Source organism: Carcharodon carcharias, chromosome 13 (assembly GCF_017639515.1).
Source record: "Carcharodon carcharias isolate sCarCar2 chromosome 13, sCarCar2.pri, whole genome shotgun sequence".
NCBI classification, from domain to species: Eukaryota; Metazoa; Chordata; class Chondrichthyes; order Lamniformes; family Lamnidae; genus Carcharodon; species Carcharodon carcharias.
This window is the reverse complement of record NC_054479.1, coordinates 38,064,518-38,081,849: the sequence shown is the minus strand read 5'-3', so window position 1 is coordinate 38,081,849 and position 17,332 is coordinate 38,064,518. Positions and strand designations below refer to the sequence as shown.

The 17,332-nt window shown below is 39.6% G+C and overlaps 1 protein-coding gene across 2 annotated transcripts in view; it reads right to left on the bottom strand.

Annotated features, from left to right (window-relative positions):
• dhx37 (DEAH (Asp-Glu-Ala-His) box polypeptide 37) overlaps nt 1-16,363 on the bottom strand; it is a 37,127-nt gene extending 20,764 nt beyond the window's left edge. For both annotated transcript variants that reach the window (XR_005944899.1, XM_041203153.1), the window contains exons 1-13: nt 16,253-16,363; nt 15,752-15,878; nt 13,323-13,492; nt 9,889-10,001; nt 7,986-8,361; nt 6,994-7,142; nt 5,060-5,152; nt 4,239-4,335; nt 3,284-3,397; nt 2,335-2,436; nt 2,061-2,175; nt 1,495-1,593; nt 48-115 (exon numbers count right to left, since the gene is read on the bottom strand). Coding sequence is in view for 1 of the 2 variants with exons in the window: in XM_041203153.1 (XP_041059087.1) it covers nt 48-115; nt 1,495-1,593; nt 2,061-2,175; nt 2,335-2,436; nt 3,284-3,397; nt 4,239-4,335; nt 5,060-5,152; nt 6,994-7,142; nt 7,986-8,361; nt 9,889-10,001; nt 13,323-13,492; nt 15,752-15,863 (1,608 nt within the window). In the remaining variant the exon portion in view is untranslated. The remainder of the gene's footprint in view (nt 1-47; nt 116-1,494; nt 1,594-2,060; nt 2,176-2,334; nt 2,437-3,283; nt 3,398-4,238; nt 4,336-5,059; nt 5,153-6,993; nt 7,143-7,985; nt 8,362-9,888; nt 10,002-13,322; nt 13,493-15,751; nt 15,879-16,252) is intronic.
• Nucleotides 16,364-17,332: the final 969 nt, after the last annotated feature.

The window sequence follows — 17,332 nt, the reverse complement described above, 5'->3', positions numbered from 1 at the left end:
TCATACTACTGTATTTAATGTGTGAAATAAAATACCAGAACACGTACAGATTTAAGTTTGGCCTTTTTAAACTTCTTGATCGCTTCAACCGAGTCATCTGTGGTAGCATCAGTTTCTATAATTTGAAAAAAAAACAACAGCATGAAAGAACAACTGGGATTCTATTGTTGAACTGTAGTAGTTCTCATGTCCAATTTCCAACATCATTAGATTCTGCAGACCACTCATGCTTGGTTGACAACTGTCTTTGTACTCCAAATTCCAGCACCACTGTAACTGTTCATTTCCTTTTAAGTTTACAAATAATCACTTTAGAATCTAGCCTAGTCAACAACTACAAGCACTTAACATCTCAAAATGCTTATGAAAAGTCAAATACTTACAACTATTCACAACAAGAAGGCCTGACAAAGAGACTACCATTTTAGGAAAGGAGGTTGGGCTCTTTGCAAGTTGAAACCTTAAGGGTTTTGATGTAGCTGAAGGGTTCCCAAACTGTGGGTCACGTCCCCCATTGGGCTCACGCAACAAACATTTGGGGTTGTGAGCTCTGAGGCACCAATGGTGACTGTTGGAGACTCTGGTGGGATAGTCCTGGGATGGCGCCATGGCTCCATTACACATGTACGCATGATTCTGCCATCTGAAGCCCCAGAGTCTTCAAAACATTTGTGGACAAGACCATTGGCTGACACTCTACCATCCCCACCAACCCTCACTCTGGGGGTGCAACAATTTTCAAGCATTAAAATAGGGTCATAGAGGCAATAGGTTTGGGAAGCACTGCTGTAGAGAGTCAAATATACTGGTTAGCATTTGGCAAAACCCACTGAAAAGGTTAACAGATGACTCCCATAAACAGGGAGAGCACCACAATTTGATAGGAGTGGTCCAAACTGAGACACCACTGACGTTTTTGACAATGAGATGGAACCTATCTGTGGAATATTTCCTTAATTTATTTGTAGTAAAATTGTGAAAATGTCCTTTACAAATACATTTAGTATTCTGTCACAAATTCCAGAGCTTGGGACCTAGGCAGTTGAAGACATGGCCTCCAATGGCGGAGCAATTAAAATTGGAGACGCCCCCTGGTCAGAAGTAGATGAGTCCAGATATCTTGGGAGGGTTGTGGGCCTGGAAGAGATTACAGGAATTGGGAGAGGCAAGGCTATGGAGGGGCTTGAAAGCAAGGACGAGAATTTTAAAATGTGACAGTATCATATAATTAGGCTGATGACATTTCACAGGTTTAAGAGTACCATCTATTTACACTGATGCCAGATTTAGCTTTTATGCTACTCAGAGCATGTTGCCCAATAGCTAACAGAGGCATTCATACTGATGCATCTCAATTAAACAGTTATAGGCTTCTTCAAGAATTATCTTCAACCTCAATCTCAAACCAATAGTTGGGTTGCACACATTTGACAAAAAATGTGCAATGGCATTTAAAAGTAATGATGTTTGAGCACTGCAGTATAAAGTATTTACCTTTTACATTGCTGTTAGGTCTGTAGGGAAAGGCTCTTCTCAACCTTCTACACATAGAATTTACCTCAGCCTGTCCTGTCAGAAACACTAAGATACCTCCTATTAGGAAATAAATAATCACAAATCAAAATTAAACTCCAGAAGAATGTATCTAAGTGTTTAAGTAACAATATATGATTTTGGGAAAAAAGTCACTAGAAATTTAGTCCCAATTGGACAAGTCCAAACCATATCAGATGTTTTAATCTAATGTTTGGGGTCAAATCCTGTGGAATTACATTTTTTGAGTGTCGAAAAAATGAGAAATTTTTACAATTGACTGAGACAACATGTAAAATTCTGAATGGCCAAATGAACTTTTAGGTAGAAGTGTTTTAAATGGCAAACTTATGAGTTTATTTGGGTTTTAACAGGCTGAGCACAATTTGCAGACAAATAGCCCAAGATGTGGAGAATTCTAAGTATCCTCTGCAAAAAAAAAATTCCACCTTGGTGTTTGAATTCAATTACAATGGAAAGCAGTTATGTTCGAAAGGAAAGAAAGGTAATTATGATAATTTTCTTACCTGGAGGTAACATTCGATGGATTTTTCCAACTTTCCTAAAAGTCTCTCCTGCATAGTCATCAAGTGGAGTACGCTTGTTAAAGTGAACAATGACAGGAAACTGTCTGGCATCCACCTTAAAGAATTATCAGAGGATAAATTAGGGTGTACTCAGTTTGAACAGATGGAAGTAAAGCTCTCAAGTGTGCATACTTTAATGTTTTCTTACAAGATACTTCTTAAAATGACATTCCAAAGTGAACTTGTCTGCTGTACATTAACAGAGTAAGGTTACCTTAACAACAGGGGGAGGAGTTGGAAAGAGTCTCTTGTTTGCTGTGAAGTCCTCCACACGTAGGGTGGCAGACATTATAATCAGTTTCATTGGCTGTCCTTTCTGTTGGGAACAAGGAAAATACTTCTGGGTACATTCCATAAGAACAGGCAAATTATTACAAGTGCAAAGTACCTACTTGGGAAATTTAATACTATGCTGATAAAGCCAATATCAAAATTAGAGTTACGTGGAATGTATCCATTTTATTTAGTAAAATTTCTCCAATGCTAGACCTTTGAATATTTTAACCCATGATAAAGCACACAGGGTCCCTCAACACCATTCTCTGAAATAAATGTTAATGTAAACCATATATTCAGGCAGAATATCATCCTGCAGTTTTATATCCAAAATATTACATCCAGTATCTATTATTTTTCATCACCAGAAGACTCCTCACCTTCTTACCTTACAGCTGCATTTATCACAAAGGTGTATTAAAAAAGGTGTTTTCGTATCTCCACTTTTGTAGTTTGCGATGCTGGAAACCATTTTGACAGCTAACAGGAATAAGGGATTTATTTTCAAGTCTTTGCTTTCGATTCTTGTGGTTTGGGGAGATACCTTACGCCAATTATATTTGCCCTCATGTAGGGAAGTGCCTGGTATTTGCTTTCTGCCTCGTTATTACAGCTGAGATTGGTAACATGCAATGGGGAGTTCGGAATGAATGGTAAATGCTAACTAAGTTGTAGCATTATATTGCGCAGCATGGTGAACCTCTCTCTCTTGTTCTTTGTCTTGTTAAAGTTGTAACTAGCTCAATGACTCATTATTCTTCCCTGAAATATCTCAACTGGTGTATTGATTTATTTTGGAAGTTCAGTGAATCAAAAATGTCACTATTGGCAACTACATTTAACCATATCTAAATAAAAGGCTAATAGCAGGCAGCAATTCTATTTACCTTCTCTCGCAGAGGAACAATACGAGATAGCAGACCAATCAGGATGTCTGTATACACACTTCGCTCATGAGCTTCATCTATAATAATCACTTTGTACTTTGTGAGTAAAAAATCCTGGGAGATTGAAAAACATGTTTCAGAAAACAGTTTCAAGTTAACTGTAGCCAACATGGTCACAGGAAGGTCAACAAAACTGATGAGTAACTAAAGTCCAGTCTTGACTATATACTACGATTTCCAGTTATTCAACAATTTGTGATATACAGTACACCTTCAACATTTAATTGCCAAACAACACAATACAGTGTAACTGAAAATCAGCCAACCATTAGCAAGTTATCAAAATCTTGGGGATTTTAATGTGTAGCTTACTCCTGTAATTCCATGAGTTCACATAGCTGTTTACTTATTGATATATTCATAGCTTGTAGTACAGCCTTAGAGAGTGTAGCACATCACTACAGCATCATTATTAATTGATTTCTGTAACTCAGGCTGCCTTTTTAAAAACATTTCTCGGGTTGGGGGTTGTCTCTTTATTGGGCGTTATTGAGTACAATGTGCTTTTGCAAACTTCAGCAAAATATTAAAACATGCGTTGAATGTAGTATTATGCATGGCTGTGAGTGATCCACAGTTTTCTGTCTATCACAACAACATGTATGCAAACAACTTCACACTATCTGTCCAAGGCATGTACAGCTCTTGTCTGCAGTCAAACTCATAAGTGAACCAGGGGCTTTGTATTGATAAGATAGTGGAGTACAGACAACTAGGATCATCTGCTCTGATATTTGCACGTGTTCTGAGGTCATTCTGTAATATTAAAGCTAGCAATGCTTTTGTCGTAGTTACAGAAAAAAATTATAGAAAATAGTTCATAAAATGTAATCAGTCCTCAGCAATCAATTACTTTTCTAACTCAACATACATTTGATAAAGAAATCCAACTCACCCTCTGTACTTCTTTTAGAAGCACACCATCTGTCATAAACTTTATTTTTGTGTCTTCAGTTGTATTTCCTTCATATCGTATTTGATATGAAACCACCCTACGGACACAAGTAGCCAGTGTTACTACAGTGCCCAACAGTATCAGCTAATTGTCGACAGATGACCCTCACTGAAAAATCTAAGTATGTGCATATTAGATAAAGACAACTGATGGGGAGAAAACGGAAACAAAAATTAGGTTAGTTATACCTATACTCTTGCACATAGCTTAGCAACTAGCACGACACCGAGCCTAGCAAAGGCCAGGGGAAATGGTCTATGCCTGTATAAAAGAGGATTTCCAGTTTTAAGAATAGCTAAAATTTATCTTTTGAAAAGCAATTCCACCGGCAGGAAAGTTTAAACAATACAGGGTTACGATGGATAAAAAATCAGTATCCTGATGCTATTTTATAGTCATGGTTGCTTATGGATAAGGGCTCGAAAGCCATATATGCTGGCTTGTTTAATTGAACTCTGTGGGCCTGAAGGTTTGCAAAAGGATTCTTTTGTTTGGTACTGCTACTTCAATGATGGATAAGACCCCAAATCAGCACAACAAGGTTTGTTATCATCAGCAACTTGAGATATGTTCAGATTAATGCAAGGATGAATTTAAACTTCATATATGTTTCAAAAGCTCCTTCATATGCATTTATGTGGTTCAATAAGACAAACTCTTGAACATTGTTGGACTAGTTGACACCAGCCCCCCACTCCATCTAACTCCATTAGGTTTTTAAGAACTAACATATTTCAGATCACATTACGAAACATTTTTACCTGTGTGAAAGATTCATTTCCATTGCAACTCGCTGGGACATGCTTATAGCTGCTACCCGCCTGGGCTCCGTTATGCCAATGATTCCGTTGCCACTGTGGACAATGACCAGAGAGATGTTTATGGTTTGATGCTTAGAGCGAAATACTTTCACACTTTAGATAATGTTTTTCTAAGCAATAATTAGGGATAACCGTGGATTGAATTCAGTAACTAAACATTCTGACTGCTCAAAATCTGCACCACAAAATGAGATTTTATCTCCGAAAGGGGAGGGGGCTGGGTTGATTCAAACTCAAGACCTATCTCATTACTTTAATCCTTATTATGGGTAATCATAAAACCAGAGGGCTTTTGAATAAAGCTCAAACATCCTGAACAGCCTAAACCATTAAAAACAGCAATAGAAACAAGTAAGAGAACTATTTTATTGATACTCAGTCATAAGCTGAACAAAATATGACATGTCTTGTCAGTGTCGTGTGATGGTAAATTGTACCAGGAATAATGCACTAATCTAACTAATCATGTGCCTGAAGAATTCCTTTACATGAAAATACTTTTATTTGAAAGAATGCCCATTGAGCTGATACAAAAAGAATGGGTAATAGAATCTCACCCACTCCAGCATTTGTAGGTAAACTTCCACACTGAATACTGTAATATAGAGGGATACAGTAGCACAATAGTTTATGTTATAGGACTAGTGAACCCAGACACATGGACTAATGATCCAGAGACATAGGCCTGAATTTTACCTCTGGTGGACGCGAGCGATCAGCAGGCCCGGGAGTGGCTGGGAAACAGACTGCCGACCACGATCGGCCCCAACTGCAATTTCACACTGGCTGGACAATTAATGGCCAGCCAGCATGAAACGCACGCTGTAAAGCTCAGTGCTGCCGGGGTGGGGGCGGGAAGAGGGTGGATAATGATGTCATCGCAGGCGCGAATGAGCGCTGCGAGAAAGCTCCCTGAAGACAGACAGCTGCCTCAGGGAGCTACAGACATTCAAATGATGAAATAATGGTTTTAAAAGCTGCAGAAAAATGTTCATGCATCACAATCAAGCACCTGAAAATATACCTCAAAATGCTGTCCAGGTATTTATTTTTATTTTATTTCATAATGGAGATTTCATCCCACCCTTGGATGAGGTTTGATGAAAAATGTAAAAGCCGCCTGGCTGATTCCTCCATCCACCAACCGTAAGGTTGGCGGGCTACGAAAAATTGGAGGCAATTGCACCATTAATTGGGATTAATTGGCCTCTTGTCAGTGAGTGCACTTCTGACTTTGAGCGTGCTGCTGAGTGAAACATTACGCGAGTGTGCAATTACGTTGGGACGTTCACCTGATGTCATCTCTCGTGATGCCTGCTGCGGGAGGTAAAATTCTGCCCATAAATTCAAATCTCACCATGACAGCTGGGGAAAATTTAATTAAATAAATCTGGAATAAAAAGCCAGTATCAGCCGTGGGACCCTTTCGAGAAGGAAACCTGCGCTCCTTATCCCTTCTCGCCTAGATGTGACTCTAGATCCTCAGCAATGTGATTGACTGTTAATTGCCCTCTGAAATGGTGTAGCAAACCAACTCAATAGTATTCAAAAAAGCAACTTATTAACACCTTTTCAAGGTCAGCCAAAGATAAGTGCCAATCTTGCCAGTGACACCTATCCTGTGAATAATTGAAAATACTTAATTAGGGGGACAGACACTCAACTAAAAGAATTTCCTATAAATTTCTATTGTATGGGGTTTGCAGTGCAAAATTTGATGATTGTACAGAAACAAAATGTTTTCAATCAGTATTCAAAATGGGAAAAACACAATTTCCAAATACCCTATGCTAAATGTGTTTTCTTAAAACCACTGAATGCATTTTAGACATATTGGCATGTAGATATTTCATTTTTAAGCATGTGTATTATACCTGGCATATCCAGCTTCGTAGAGAAACTGGGGCACCTGTGTAGTTTTACCACTGCCTGTCTCACCGCAAACAACTACCACAGGGTTATGTTTAATGGCCTCCATGACAATTTGCTCTTCAGCTAGAATTGGTAACTGCAGACGAGCTTCCTGGAAGAATAGAGAACATCTCCTTTCAAGATGGTTAATAGACACAATTATAAACTGCTAATAAAAGCTCTAGTAGATTAACATAAACAGGGGTAGGAATGAATCTGCTGAAATATTTTTAATAAATGGACTTTTTCCATTGCATCCCTCTCCATTGATGACCCAACTCAGGAGACTTGTATCAAAGGTTGTTGAAATTCACTGATAGACAAAAACTCCAGGAACAAATTTGTAGCTTTGTAATTTGGAGCCAAATGTTTCAGGTCAGACTGCCTGGGTTCATTCAAATCTAGCTATGTTCATGGCATAGGCAATGTTAAAATGTTAACAAGATTGCAAGTTGGCATTGAGGGTACCAAGAGCAAACAACATACTACTGTAAATTCTTCTTTTTTCAAACAATTTATTTCATGCAATTCCATTTGATACTCACAGCAATATCAAGGTTAGAAATTACTGTGGAAATACTTAACACTGGAACAAAGGCAAATAGCATTAAAAAAAACAAACAACATTCTGACCAATGTGTTATATTTCGACTGTCGTAAATATCGGGGAACCCAAAAGTTGTACCATCTCCTCTATAACTAGTAGAGTTTGTGTTGTTCCCATATTAGTTCAGTCATTAACAACCAATCTGTAATTTGTATGTACACAAGATGGTTCATGACAAGATTTCTATCATCCACAGTATGGTACTGATCATAGGGAAATTACAGTAACATGAGAATTGTATTTTGAGAATACTGACAGAAGTCAATGTTAACTGATAACCCCAAAAAGATACCTAATTTAAACTTTAAATGAAAATAACACATTTTACAGTTGACCACAATTGAGCACCTGAATTTTTGGGCTTCTGTCCACAGGAATGAAAATGGCAGGTTCTGAGGAAGTCTGCTGCATCAGGTTTTGACTGGTTTTCTTATTAATAGACACCAATGCTGATGGTTTCTCAGTCGTTGCCTCTGCACTGCTTGAGGAGTTTTGAATTTGTTCATTGTTGTTGACATTCCTGTCTCCTGCACTTGACCGTGTGCTGTCACTTTTCGTAGTCTTTGCATCGTCCACTTGTTCTTCCTCATCCGAACTGTCTGAAGATGTGCTAGTTTCAGACCCTGGTGCTTCTTCCACAACCTCAGAGTTTCTTCTGTGTCTTTTCCTATTGGCCCCGCTAACACTGCTGATTCTGCACTCACTGTTAACCTCCTGTTCAGGCCTAAAATATAAAATGGTGACAAGCTTTTCTATCAAATCAAAAAGTGAATACCGAATACTAATTAATACATTTTCCTTTACTCTTGGGAAGTGTAAAACTGATAAACTGTCACCAAGTTATTCAGCCACCCTTCATGCCTGGAGCACTGTTTAACAACTGAATATATGATATCCATTACATGCTGCAGGATAGGCATTGATTTTAGAGCGCCTGTGAATTATCTTGGCTAAAAAATAGGTCAAGGGAAAATGAAAATTGAAATATTTTTCCTTAACTAAAATAGCCACCTCCCATGTAGGATGAATGTGCTTAGGTCTCCACTGTTTCCACTTTCATCCTCAAAATAAAAATGCTTCAATCACAACAGACACTCAAGCTAACCTTTGATAACATCAAAGTACAAATAGTTTGTCAAAAGTAAATGGCATTCAGTGCTGTGAGGACGAGCTGGATGAACACTCCTGTCATCTCAGAACATGGTGCATATGACAAATGCTGCTTTTGCCAGTTTCTTTATAGCTACCATCTCTCAAATTGGAAGTTTCCATAACACACTATGGCCAAAAACTTCCAACCATCGGATAGTCGTTCCCCAGAGATACCCACTTGGAAGTCCTGACGCACTGAATACACGGAAACTGCCCTGGAAGTTTGGACTTCCAATCAGCAATTATCCTACGCCTGGAACCCTCCAAAACTCTAATTTAAAGTCAGCGACTTCGGATGATTCCGGCTTAATAGCTACCTAGGAAATGTTAGAAGGATTAAAACCACTTCTAACTCCTGGGTAACTATACTACTGTTCTCACCAACCCAACTAACTCCCTGGCCACCCCTCCACCCAACTACCTCCTGACCCTCCAACTACCCCCACCCAACCACCAGACTACCCCCAACCTTCGGCCCCTCACTCACCTGCCAGCCTACCTCTCACCCACTTACATGCCACCCTATCGCCACTTATCTTATATACTTACATTCTCTCCATAAGTTCTCAAACTGGTTTTGGGACATTTAAACTCTCTACTTATAGCAATACAGCAACCAGTGCCATAAAAAGGGGGCACGACTTTTACAATTCTCCCTGTTGCTTCCTGCGAGGATACTGCACTGCATGAGCTTGGAAGGACCTTCCATCAGAAGACGGGCCCGGAAAATCATAAGAAAATAAGTGGGCAACTTCTTGTCTGATCTGTGTCGGAAATAGGAATTCCGACCCAGTGCAGAAACTCTGGGTCTTTAATTCTCTGAATCACAATTGAAACATTCACCAAGAAATGTTAGCAGAAGTTTGACAACAGGTTATAACTTAAGTTTACAAATTAATAAATACAGAATTATTTTTGGAAATTTAAATATATTCTATATCAAGCATGACGTAGATGAACAACAATCTCCAGCTTTACAACAATCAGAATCTTTCTGTAGTGAACCTGAGGTGACTGTAAAGCATTAAGTGCACATTATAACCATGGGACACTAATTCACCAAATTGTTTTCTTGATGAAAGATAAGAAAATGACATACAGTTTAGGCTGGTACAAGCGTTTTCCAGTGCCTATTTTTGACGTGGTGTAGAAAAGCTTCATCTCAGAATCTGAGACCTGGCATTCTGCCAATTTATTCAGAATATCTTTTCTCTATGATAGAAAATGGGAAAAAAAATCATTTAATTGGTTTACAGCAACACAAAACATGGACATTTTATTAAGCAAGACAGGTAAAACCTTGTTACCTTTTGTACTCTATCTGACCATCTCTTTTTACTATCAGCAAGAGGTTTCTTTAATGTTATTTTTGTATTGAGTACTTCATTATAAAGATAAATACTCTACCATTTTAGAAAAACCTATGTTATTGGACAGTTAGTTTAAGAGCTTTTTTAAATAGAACTTTGGGGCTGAATTTCTACAAAATTCTAGTCTGTGCCAAAGCACAATTAGGGTCCATTTCCAATAATCTTACAAATAGTCACTTCTGTACTACAAGTAGTAGTACAGAACTTGACTATTGCTGAAAAAAATAGACATGCTGTCAAATCCTTTCGCCTTGTGTTCATCAGCGTAGACGCAAGAATGCCAAATTTCAAACAGAACAAGAATTTAGACTGCACGAGAAAAAGGGTGCTGATTAATTGCCAAGTCGGCTCTGATTGGTCAAGGCATTGCCATGGTGATTACACCACGGGTCTACTGTCACCCATGCTTTTGATTATTCAAAGCAGGTGCAATGTCTGCACATATTCCTTTTTCCTGCAGAGGACAGGTCCCTGCATATGAATATACATAATTTCAATAATGTAAGTGAGTGACATTGCGAGCCCGACTGATAAATCTTCAAGCCTTTGTTAGTGTAACTCTTAAGCATGCTCAGGGTTGTTCAGCACATGCTGCCCAATGGCAGAATTACATCTAACGTCAGACATTATGTTCTGAGTTTTGCAAGCACAGGTTGGTTGAGTATAGTCAATACTCTGCATACTGCGAACAGCCCAAGGGGCGTGCTGTTTGATACGATCCGCCAGTCATTGGGATGTACGGCCCTTGTACCTGGCATTGCACTGACAATGAAACTCATATGCCACAATACTCATTTGTGTGGTGAGCAGAACACCTTTTTGGCCTGACGTCAGCATTCTGTTAGTGGAAAACACTGCTCGTGCTGCCACTGCATAGTAGCAGCATGAAATGTCTAGCTTTACCTGTTGCTCAAATTTTTCAGATACTTCACCCTTCCAGGGTAATTTGAGGTAGACTGGGCATTTTTCAGGTCTGAAAGTGACGGCCTTAAGCCCATTTGTGAGTATGCACGATATACAGCTAGCGAGGTAGCCATTATCATGCAAGATAGCTGTGATGCACCTATTTTGGTTTCAAGCTTGCACAGTGAGCAAATGGCTTGGGCTCTACTTACAAAATTGCCAATAAGGCCAATTTGCAATGCTGAGAGCTGTAGGAATCCCAATTTGTAAATTGACCAGTGAATGTAAGTTTGCAGTAGATAGTAATAAAGCACCTATTAGCAGACTTCTCAACTAGCATGTTAAGGTGAATTTGAGCACGGGATGGAGTGCATTAAAGTGTCTAAGGAAGTTCTTACATGCAGTTGCAGATTCAAATATAGCAACACATCATTTACGTATTGGAAATATGCAAGGGATAGGGGCCATTCCATTGAAAATGTGTTTCTCATGAAAACCAATGAAAACATTAGCGTGAACTGGCCCTAGAGGGAACCCCATGGCAACATCATCTATTTGGGCAAATATAGTCATTAACGCTAAATTCAACTGCATGAGTTGCTAAGTTCAAATGTTCTATGAATGCCGATTCAGAACATGGCGGCACATCTAGATGCCATGGTATAGTGACATGGCGTAAATGCCTGCAGCTTCCTTAAGCAGCACATTCGTGAATAGGCTCGCAATGTCAAACGAGCACATAGGCACAGGATTGTTGTCGATATGAGCATAATCTTTGCGAGAGTGAAGCAATCTTTCACCACGTATGTGAAGTACTCACTCAGAACTAGTTGTAGCAACTCGCTCAACCATTTGGCCAATTCATGTTGTACAGAATCACTCACAACTAAGATAGGGCGTAATGGGACATCACTATTGTGTGTCTCAGGCAGTCCCGTACATACTTGGACACAGTGAATCATGAGAATGAAGCCCATCGTATACTCCGCCAAGCAGCTCGTTACTCTTATGCAAGTCAACAAACATTTTTGTAACCTGCTTTCAAACAGGGGTATGCAGTCATCCTTGACAGGAGCTCCAACAGATACAAATTTGGATCTGCCATTAAGAACAGTGTGCATTTTGTCAATATCGTCGTGTTTGTTAAGGTTGACTATTCTAGTCCCTTTGTCTGGCTTGCAAATATGTATAATAAAAGCAAAATACTGTAGATCTGAAATAAAAACAGAAAGTGCTGGAAAAACTTGGAACAGTTTCAAAGGAGAGTCATATTGGACTCAAAACATTAACTCTTGTTTCTCTCGCCATAGATGCTGCCAGACGTGCGAAGGTTTTCCAGCGCTTTCTGTTTTTATTGCAAATACGTATGCCTTGGTTGGCCTTGAGGCCTCACAATGCCACCAGACATTCATGTTACATGTGAAAATCAGACAAGTCATTGGGCATCCGCAATATGCAGGTACTAAATCAGCTAGGCGCACTTTCAAAGACTCAGCATTTTCAATCAGCACTGGTTTCACAAGGACACAAGAAATAGGAGCAGGAGTAGACCCACAATCCATTTAGCCTGCTCCACCATTCAACATGGTCATGGCTGATCTTAGGTTTCAACTCCACTTTCCTGTCCGCTTCTCATATTCTTTGATTCCCTGAGAGATCAAAAATCTGTCCATCCCAGTTTTGAATGTATTCAATGATGGAGCATCTACAACCCTCTAAGGTTGGGAATTCCAAAGATTGACAACCCTTTGAATGAAGTAATTTCTGCTCACAGTCCTAAATGATTGGCCCCTATTCCAAACCAAAAACAGAATTAGCTGGAAAAACTCAGCAGGTCTGGCAGCATCGGCGGAGAAGAAAAGAGTTGACATTGAGTCCTCATGACCCTTCCAGTTCTGTTGAAGGGTCATGAGGACTCGAAACGTCAACTCTTTCCTTCTCCGCCGATGCTGCCAGACCTGCTGAGTTTTTCCAGGTAATTCTGTTTTTGTTTTAGATTTCCAGCATCCACAGTTTTTTGTTTTTATTTTTTGGCCCCTATTCCAAGACTGTGCTCCTGTGTTTTAGATTCCCCAACCAGCGAAACAATCTCACGGCATCCACCCTATCAAGCTCCTTCAGAATCCATAAACATTATTATAAACAATCTATCAAAAATCAAAAACGTGCAAATTTAAAGTTATACCAGTGTTAAAACACATTATTTAAACTGGGCTTTGCCTTTATACATCAGTGTTTATAAATGAGCTTCATAGTTCACCTGAGTTTTCTTTTCTTTTTGTTCTAGTATTTTTTCCAGCTGTTTCCTCTGCTTCTTGCTCAGAGGTTGCTTTGATTTTCCAGCATCTTCAATCACTTGTTTTCTTTTTCCCCTTTTTGCTGGCAGAACTAGTGCATTACTCTCATCAATACCCTTTAGTGTGACTCCCTCTGCAACAGAGCAAGTGATTTTAAAACTTCATTCAAATTTGTTCAACATCAAGACAGTAATGGAGATACAGAAAACAACCAGTGGTTATTTGCAAAATAAAACAAATTACAACACTTATCTCTTGTAACTCAGACATTATTATGCATAGACATGTTATTTCATTACATGAACAGAGATGTACCATGTGATTTCTCAGCTGATCTTTCTAGCATTCACTACAAAACAATTCTTTGTTCACAAAGTTACTTTTAACTTCTTGAAGCTTTAGTCAAGAATTGCAAAGGATGTTCGATCATCCACTTGTTTTTTCCACTTTCTCATCCATAACATTAAATGAAATTCAGTGTATGCCACGCACACACAAATGATGTGGTAACTCCCCCCAACCATATCTTGATATTTAGAGAATGCTGAAGCGAAAATTAATTGAGGTGCACAATATTATAGAGGGCCTAGGTATAGTGCATAGGAAAATCTATTTCCCTGAACAAAGAAGTCAATAACCAGTGGGCACCACAGAGAGGTGGGGGTATGGAATTCAATGCTTGAAAGGATGGTAGAGGCAGAAACTCTCATTGCATTTAAAAAATGCCTGGATGTGCATTTGCAGTCCTGTAACGTTGCTGGAGTATGGACAAAGTACTGGAGAATGGGATTAGGCTGGATCGCTCTTTTTCAGCAGGCACAAGCACGATGGGCTGAATGGAATGTAGGACTTAGGAGCAGGAGTAGGCCATTCAGCCTTTCGGGCCTGCTCCACTGTTCAATAAGATCATGGCTGATTTGGTTGTGGTCTAAGCTTTACTTTCCCCTCTGCTCCCATAATTCTTGACTCCTTGTCTATCAAAAATCTGTCTAACTCTGCCTTGAATATATTCATTGACCCAGCCTCCACTGCTTTCTGGGGAAGAGTATTCCACATACTAATGATCTCTGAGAGAAAAAAATTGTCCTCATCTCTGTCTTAAAAGGTAGACCTCCTGTTCTTAAACTATCTTCCATAGTTCTAAACTCTCCAAGTTGAAACATTCTCCCGGTGCTACCCTATCAAGTTCCCTCAGGATCTTATGTTTTAATAAGATCAGCTCTCATTCAACGAAACTCCAACTGATACAGGCCCAGCCTTTCTTCATAGGATAAACGCTTCAGCCCAGGAATGAGTTGAGTGAACCTTCTCTGAACTGCTTCTAACACAATGATATATTTTATTCAAAAAAGACCAAAACTGTACACAGTACTCCAGATGTGGTCTCGCCAAGGCCCTGTACAGTTGCAATTAAACTTCCCTATTTTTATATTCCATTCCCTCTTGCAATAAATGCCAACATTCAATTTGCCTTCTTAAGTACCTGCATAGTAACTTTTTGGGATTCATGTACCAAGACACCCAGATCCCTCTGTACCACCAAGTTCTGCAATCTCTCTCCATTTAAAAAATACACTGCTTTTCCATGCTTCTTATCAAAGTGGGCAAGTTCACATTTCCCACATTATACTCCGTCTGCCAAATTTTGCCCACTCATTAACCTGCCTTTGCAGACTCTCCACTTCCTCTTGACAACTTATTTTCCTACCTATCTTGGTGTCACTGGCAATTTATCTACCATCAGTTCAGTCCCTTCATCCAAGCCATTAGTGAAGACATGGTAGCTAAATTTGCAGATGACACAAAGACAGGAAAGTATGTTGTGAAGAGGACATGCGGAGATTGCAGATGGATATAGACAGGTTGAGTGAGTAGGCAAAGATCTAGCAAATGGAGTTTAATGTGGGAAAATGTGAAGTTTTTCATTTTAGCTGGAAGAACAAAAGAGCCGAGTACTACTTAAATGGAGAATGGCTGCATAAAATCACCCATAATTATCGCAGAATACTCTTCTATGCCATAAATTGTACACACTTCTATGTCAGATTACACTCATTACTTTTCCTACGGTGAGATTGGCTATACTAGGTTTATCCTAGAATAAGTGCTGGAGACAGTCAGTATTGATATAACTGTAAAGACTGTGATACAAATATTGAAATGTACCAGCTTACCTTATTCTTGGGATCCAGAATTTAATGTACCTACCATATTAGACAACAAATTAATAAGGGTCAAACCAACAAAAATGATTTTTCTGAGGCAGCAGGCTGCAGTGGGATTTAATTCTGTTTTTTTTGCACAGGCTACAGATCAAATTGAAAGCATTCAGGTGAAGTTAGGGTTGAGTAACGGTTGAAGAAGGGTTGAGTAAAGTAATTTTTATGCACACCTTCCAGTTCAATCTTAACTTTAACTTCATTGCTGGATCGTTCTGAAGAGTTTTCTACAGACTTGACTTGAAGTCGTGCTTTCCAGTTGTGTCTTTTCCGCAGTCTACCCATTCTCAAATTTCCAACCTGCAACAGAGAGACAAACATCTGATATCTAGAGAAGGGGGGGGAGGGGGGGGGGCTAACAGGGCAGTGGGGAATGAAATGGAAGGGTGGGGGGCATTCACAGGGGACAACGTGGGGGGGGAGAACATTGAAGAAGTTGGGGGGCAAAATAGGGGCATTGAAATGGGAAAGCAATGAGTGAAACAGGGCCACTCACAGGGGTGAAACAGAGATGAAAAGACATTCAAAGGGACAATTACAGGAACAACTGAGGGGTGAAGTAGGGGCAATTACAGGGACAACTGAGGGGTGAAGTAGGGGCAATTACAGGGACGAAGCTCGCAATCAATTTAATCATAAAAATTTCCCCCGGTCCAGTTGTAGAGCGAACTCACAGCCTTTCCTCGATTACCGATTGACTCCCTCGATTTCAGGCTGCGCTCAAACGTCTTCCACTTTTTTCATTTCGCACACATGTCCCCACCGGAAGTATCCGCTGGCACCTTGCAAATGATTCCGACTGGAATCGGGGGCCGCAGAATGAGTTCCGGTGCCGCATGGTCAACATCAACAATAAATCGTTTACAATCTGCCCTGCCCAAGAAATTTAGTGAAAAGACTTCTTAGGCGTTTTTGCACAATTGTACAATTTAAAGAAGTCTGTCAATAACAAAATGGACTTCTTTCACTAGACAAAGCTTCTTTTAGCCTCCTCTGGAAACTCTGGAGCTGTTTCAGGTTCCTGGCTTTAAAATTTCAATAACTCAGTGCCAACATTCTTCATAAGCAACACCTCCAAAAACAGATTAACTGGTCATTTATCTTATTTGCTATTTATGGAACATTGCTAAGGTTCCATAATAATTGGTGAAGCTGCCTATATGTGTTCATAGTAACTGCAGTTGAAAAAAATAATTAATTGGATGCAAAGTTCTTAGAGAATATTATTATCTGTGCTATATAAAGGCAAGTTCTTTCCTTTTCAGACCAAGTATTCAACTTGAATAAGGCAAGCTGAGAAAATGCTCTAAAATGATATTGAGAGGAAGAAAATGTCCCAGGGAAAAAACAGTCTAACCAGCCCAGCTGAAACAGGTGCCAACTGTGAAATGGGACCACTGCGAAACAAAACAAAAACAAAATCAAAAATAAAAATACCTGGAAAAACTCAGCAGGTCTGGCAGCATCTGCGGAGAGGAGCACAGTTAACTTTTCGAGTCCGCATGACCCTTCAACAGAACTAAGTAAAAATAGAAGAAAGGAGAAATATAAGCTGGTTTAAGGGGGGTGGGGGGGGGAACAAGTAGAGATGGATAGAGGGCCAGTGATAGGTGGAGATAACCAAAAGATGTCACAGACAGAAGGACAAAGAGGTGTTGAAGGTGATGATATTATCTAAGGAATGTGCTAATTAAGGGTAGAAAGCAGGACATGCAAGGTACAGATAGCCCTAGTGGGTGTGGTGTGGGGTGGTG